This window comes from Bidens hawaiensis, unplaced genomic scaffold (genome assembly GCF_021521415.1).
Source record: "Bidens hawaiensis isolate Kalapana, Puna unplaced genomic scaffold, B.hawaiensis_p1.1 tig00020893_1, whole genome shotgun sequence".
Lineage (NCBI taxonomy): Eukaryota > Viridiplantae > Streptophyta > Magnoliopsida > Asterales > Asteraceae > Bidens > Bidens hawaiensis.
Genome location: NW_027493218.1, coordinates 329,015 through 335,474, shown reverse-complemented (window position 1 = coordinate 335,474; position 6,460 = coordinate 329,015). Strand labels below are relative to the sequence as shown.

The 6,460-nt window shown below is 33.7% G+C and overlaps 1 protein-coding gene across 1 annotated transcript; it reads right to left on the bottom strand.

Annotated features, from left to right (window-relative positions):
* Positions 1-1,506: 1,506 nt before the first annotated feature.
* LOC143562009 (succinate--CoA ligase [ADP-forming] subunit beta, mitochondrial-like) lies at positions 1,507-6,183 on the bottom strand. The gene is made up of 12 exons (XM_077049939.1): positions 5,953-6,183; positions 5,046-5,153; positions 4,793-4,904; positions 4,621-4,685; positions 4,407-4,484; positions 4,252-4,326; positions 4,015-4,167; positions 3,790-3,924; positions 2,871-3,035; positions 2,658-2,780; positions 1,897-1,968; positions 1,507-1,755 (listed from the first exon to the last, which is right to left on the bottom strand). The coding sequence occupies exons 1-12, from the start codon at positions 6,040-6,042 to the stop codon at positions 1,675-1,677; spliced, it is 1,257 nt and encodes a 418-aa protein (XP_076906054.1). The 5' UTR covers positions 6,043-6,183; the 3' UTR covers positions 1,507-1,674.
* Between the last annotated feature and the right edge of the window lie 277 nt (positions 6,184-6,460).

Genomic DNA, 6,460 nt, shown 5'->3' with positions numbered 1-6,460 from the left:
TACTCCTTTTGTTTTTATTTTTTTTAAAGCACTCCATTTACTTATTTTGAGTTATATGTTACAACTTATATCCATAGAGATGGAGGTAGCAACAAATGGTTATGACCAGTGTTAGGGATTCCATGCATTGTAAAAAAGTTGTTTGATGCTCATGGGTTTTGGTTTGGCGATTAATGATCTCAACAAATGATAAGTGATTTGTGTGAAATGAGAGGTCAAGGCTATCAATAAAACTCAAACATACATCTAGAGTGCTCAACGAATCAAGCACGAAGTATTTAGATGAGTTGTCCACACACTTTGATTGTTAGAGTCAAATGGTTTCGACTTAAATATGCGAACCATCTTGGTCAAATTGAGGATGCGCGAAAATGTGGGCAGAGTTCACTTGGCCATTCAATAATTTGACATCTTTTCTTCTTAATATTCTCTGTAGAATAGCCTGACTCTTGTCTTCAAATACATCTGTTTCTTCAATAGTTGACTAGATACTTAGGGGTTTAGAAATGATATTTCCTTGGAAAATTTCCATGTATTGAAATAAAAGATATAAGTGTAGATCGTTTGAACATAGTGTTCAAAATTTTGTTTAGTGACTTTTAACATGTCTCTTTTGAAGATGAGTTGTTACTAATAGTGTTGGTTTCTACAATTCTTTTTTATTGTTAAATTTATATTTATTATTGGTTATAAAGCTCCCCTTGATTAGTGAATATCTTGAAAATTTATCGCCCTGTTTGCTGTGCGCGCATATAATGTATATATGTGGGTATTCAGGTGGGCAAAAGTGAAATTGTATTAACTTTGACGTTATTTTACTAATTTCGTGAAAATATCGTTAAAATGGCGGAAGGTTAATCAACCATCATGTGGTGGCGTTGATGACCGAAAGACAAAGGTACATGCACTAATCGGTGAGTGTCCCAATGGTTGGGTGTTATGTGCCTTATGTCCAAAGCTTGATAAAAACTACTATCGAGCTAGGGGTCTCACTGGAAGCAGTCAATCTATTTCTACGAGATAGAGGTAAGAGTGTGTATACCCTCCTCAGACCTTACCATAGCTTTGCTATTTGTGCGACTTACCGAGTACGACGACGATGATGAGGAGGAGGAGGACGACGAAAATTTTGATAAAGGTTTTTATTGATGATGAAATACAATTTATCAAACCTAGCTTGCTGACCAAATAATTAAATCTCTTTTCGTCCAAAGCTTTGGCAACAAGCTGGTCATCAATGGAAACGAAATGCATGTATATATTACTTTTTTCCATTTGATCTTTGATGAAGTGCTACGATAGACACCCTGTAATCGACCAAATCAATACCAACCAAATTTCCGCCACATCTCACAAGGGAACCTCACTAGTTAAACATAATAATACGATATAACATATTCTCGTTACTTTTTAAACAACATAGCAATATTATGATCAACATACTTTAATATTTTTATCAACAAAACCAACCTGTTTTCTAACAGGTTTAAACGTTCAAACATCCCCAAAGAACTCATGGCAAACATTGATTTTGATTGCGAATACATGACAAGTTCAATTAAGTACGAAACCATTAAATACAGATGTCTAAATCTAGCAGTTTCTGACTGCTATTCCTTTAATATTTATTCCCAAAAATGATTAAAAGAAAATTGAAACTTGAGGAATAGTGGTTTATGTTGACTTGAGTGCTTTAACTGCTTTCTCGGCTGCATCATCAAGATCTTCTGCTGTAATCAATGTCATTCCACTCTCCTGCGTCATCGAATCACAACACGTTGATTATTATTTAAAAAAATGAGAGGCCCGACCCGTTCCATAGCCCTTAAAAGATTCTTTCTTGACCCAAACCGTCTGACCCGTTAAGGATTACAATGATCGAGTGATCAACATTACCTTGAGAATTCTCTTTCCTTGGTCAACATTTGTACCTTCAAGACGAACGACCACAGGTACTTTCAATGAAACCTGGAACAAAGTTTATTCAGGTGTTAGAAATAATATATATGCTACTAAAATTGAACTCATCAAATCTGAGTGAAAATTGTTCTGTTAAAAGTTTTAATAGAACTAGGGGTGTACTCGAGATCAGCTTGTTAAAAGCTCGAACTGACCTATGCTTAAACTAGCTCGAGCGTAAAAATAAGTTTCTTCAGAAAACAAGCTTAAGCCTGAGCTTACTCCGTTAAGCTCGAAAGTCAAAACGAGCATATTATTCATATTAATATTATAATTTAATTTAATTTAATAAAATAAACACATAACAGCTATATTTATGTGTGTCCAAATGAAAATGAAAGAGTAAATTACAACTTAAGTCCTTTACAAATATAGCCAATTCTGCTTTTCATCCTTAAAACTAACATAATTACAAAAATCTGCCGAAGTCCATTATTTCGGTTATATCTAGTCATGTGTTTTGCACATGAGGGCATTTTCTTACTTTCATCCTTTAAATGACTATTTGTGTAATTAGCTAATTCTAAAGAACGGAAACTATAACTAAATAATCAATATAAACATGCCGATCATGAGCTAATCTTGAGCTATGAATGTAGAGCTCGAAAAGAGCCGAGCTCGTTTACACCCCTAATTATTGAACTACGAACTATTCAAGGGAAATACTATCAAAATGAAAGAGCTTGCTATTGACTTACATGTTTAGCAGCATTAACAATCCCGCTAGCAATGACATCACATTTCATAATCCCACCAAAAATATTGACCAAAATTGCTTTGACTTTATCATCTGAAGTCAAGATCTTGAAAGCTTCCACAACCTGTTTCATTTATTTCCTTTTAGTATTTACAATCTGTTCAGAATCCATCAATCAACAAAAATAAATAACTTTGAAATTAAAATTACTTACCTGTCCTTCAGAAGCATTCCCACCAACATCCAGAAAATTGGCGGGAGTTCCACCGTGTAGTTTTATAATATCCATGGTGGCCATTGCCAACCCTGCACCATTCACCATGCACCCGATTTCACCATCCAAACCAATGTAATTTAAATCTGCTTTTGCAGCTGCCACCTGTCAAAAACAATTGTGTGTAATTCATTTCAGATTAACATGTTGCAAATGAACCGAACAAACACAAAGAGGACATGTCTGTGTTCATTCGTTTAACTTTAACTGAACAAACAATCGAACACGAACAGTTAAACAAAAGAAGTTTTCTTGTCTTGTCCATGTTCGTTCGTTAAGAAAACAAAAAAAGTTTTCTTGGACTAAAATAGAAGTGTGTCTCAAAAATTTAAGGTGTCTATATAAACGAACGAACTTATACAAACGTAAACTAACAGACATAAACAAGTGTAAATGAGCGAACAAGACATATGTTCATGCGTTTTACTAAATGAACAAAAAAATACATTCATGTTCGTTCGTTTATCAAATAAGCAAACTTCCCGCCAAGCGGTTCCCTGAACGTTCGTTTCGTTTACAGATTTACGTGTCATCATTTAGAAATATAAAGTGTCAATTCCGGTAGGATCAAGCTGTGTGCAGTAATAATAACAGAGACTACACTAATAATAATAATAATAATCTACTTTAAATGAAAATGCTGTAAAAGCATTTAATACTTTCAAGTTGTGAGCAATTACCCGACCATTGTAATTAGTTTATTAACTTTTGATGTTCCATTTGATACATTTAGAATTGATTGTTATGACCTACGAAACTCGAAAAGAAGCGAAAAGACTAGTTCAATCGGATCTGACCCAGACCCATTTTTTAAACGACCTATTTTGATACCCGTGCATTCTGCCACTTTTATTTATACCTCACGAGGATCCTCTTGTGTTGGATCACGAAGAGCAAATATTTCTTTCTGGCGGTAAGCAGCATTATCATCAAAATTTAACTTAGCATCAGCAGCAATCAATTTGTTATCAGAAGTCTCTGCGATGGGATTGATCTGGAAGAGGGTACTTGAAATTAACAACAAAAAATGGGGTTGCAAAGAACTTTATAAAAAGTAACCTTTTTAAGTAGATTTAATGCTGACCTCCAATTGTGTGCAATCGGATTCACGGAAAAGATTATACAACTTCTTTACTTGTTCGATAGAAGCTTGCTTGTCAGCTACTTTAGGAGCAAGACCCTCTACAACCTTAGCAGCATCTTCATCTGTAATTCCTTTGAAAACATCAATAGGCACCTGTAAGAATAAAGTGTAATGGGTTAATATATGATAAAAAGTATAAAACCCTCTATAGTATAAAGATATGGAATCAAGAAATACTTTTATAATCATGTCCGGAAATTTCTCTGCAAGGTCTTCAATGCTGGTTCCTCCCTCTCGGCATGCGATTATAAGCTGAAAAACAAAAGATTCAATAAGTAAAACAAACATATTGATACCAATACTAATGCTAATAATAATAATATGAGGCTTACAGGACCAGCAGTTGTACGGTCAAGAGTGATTGCAAAGTACATTTCATTCACTAGTGACACCTTTTCACACAAGTAAACCTGCATAAATGAATATATACATTCATTTTTATGTCTAGATTGTAACTCTTCAATAACATTTGATTAAAGCACACAAAATCAGCCAATGGTCATACCATATTAGCAAGATATGAATAAAAATATAAGTAATGCTAACCTTGCTGACAACTTTTCCTTGTGGACCAGTTTGTTTAGTGACAAGAGTCTGTCCAAGCATCTTCCCTACAAAAACGTCAAAAATAAGATCAAACAACCTAAAATCTAATGATTGCATAACTAGTTAAATATATCAAACTCAAAAAATGAGTGAAAACGATAAAAAATCATACCAGCGATCTCTTCAGCCTGTTCGGTTTTGACAATGTGAACACCACCTTGAAGACCACTTGTGAACTTCCCTAGACCCCTTCCACCAGCAAGGATTTGGCTCTTAACCACCAACTGAACCAAAAAAATCAGCGCCACTTATTTAAAACTTCAACTTAATTTCAATATTTATTACAAATAAGCACCAAAGAACAAGAAACAAGTTGAACCCGCTAAAACAAATGAAAATTAGAAAGATTATTCATGATAAATTACCTCCTCATTTGGGAATGTTGATTGTATAGCTTTTCGTACTTCTTCAACAGAAGAAACAGCAACACCTTTCGGTACATTAATACCAAACTTGCCCATTAACTCGGCTCCCTGTTATTAAAACCCTTCATCAGTAAACAATTATAACTGTAAAGAGGTGTCACTGTGTGAATGAAACATGCATCTTAAGAGATAAATGCAATGTAGACATTGGTGTGTTTATAAGATAGTATCATGATCCTTCAATAACTCACAACAGTCCAAATTATCACAAAACTTTTAACTAAAAAACCTCAGTTATTGCATTCTTATGTAATGACTGCCAAATGTATACATCTGGTAGCTAGAAACAATAATTGATTTGAACATACAAAAGTCAAAACCATGAATTAATTTTCTCAAACAATATCAAACCATAACTCTCCATGTTTTATTAATTTCACACGTCATCCATCAGATCATGCGACGATTCTACAAAATAACTGGGCAGAATTCATTGAGTTAATCTTTTCGTTTAAACAAAATAACTGTTTTACTTTCAATCACTTGTAATTTGTTTCAAAGTGATATAAACTCAAAATTCTGTACGTCGACTGATTTCAAATTCCGTACAAACTAAACTATATTCCGCACCCTAGGTCAACGCATCTTAAGAGACAAATGCAATGTAAACATAGATGTAATTATGCTTTATAACAACATAACTCACAACATTTTAACTAAATGAACTATAGTTATTACATTCTTATGTAATGACTAATGACTGCCACATGTACACATCTAATTTGTAACTAACAATAATAATAATAATAACTTTGACCACATAAAAGTCAAACTCGCGATTCATAATTTTCTCATACAAATATTAAACCCTAACTATAATCATAATAATAATATTATTAACCAGGACCTGATATTCGTGAATATTGAGACGACGGAGCTGCTGCTGCTGCCATTTTCCGGCAACGTTGAGTGATTTGGATGCGAGTTTGTTGAACATTGTGTGTATATAGACTGAGTGAGATCTGTAACAGAATAATAATAATAATAATATTACGACGATTAGTAATAATAATAATATATAGATCGAATCGGTGGGTTATTAAACAGAAATCACAAACCCTAATAATAATAATCAAATGGGCGGCCGGAGAGACAGACGACTGACCTGTTGTTAGTTGTTAGCTGTTAGCGTTGGTCTTTGTTGCCTTGTCCTTTTTATTCATTTCATTAATTCGGTAATGTAAAACCGGTTCAATTTAAATATTCAATTAGTGAAAAAAAAGTGTTCATATTCACCCCTCCCATTCCCATTCCCATTCCCATTCCCATTCCATCCGATCCCTAATTAAAGAGTTAATGGTTATTTTCGTTCTTATGTTTTGTTTCTTTTGTTATTTAAGTCTAAAGTTTGAAAT

Coding starts and splice junctions, on each gene's coding strand:
- LOC143562009 (XM_077049939.1), bottom strand. CDS start 6,042: ATGTTCAACAAACTCGCATCCAAATCACTCAACGTTGCCGGAAAATGG. Junction 5,154..5,952: donor TCAATATTCACGAATATCAG/GTCCTGGTTAAT, acceptor TTTTAATAACAG/GGAGCCGAGTTAATGGGCAA. Junction 4,686..4,792: donor ACAGGCTGAAGAGATCGCTG/GTATGATTTTTT, acceptor ACGTTTTTGTAG/GGAAGATGCTTGGACAGACT.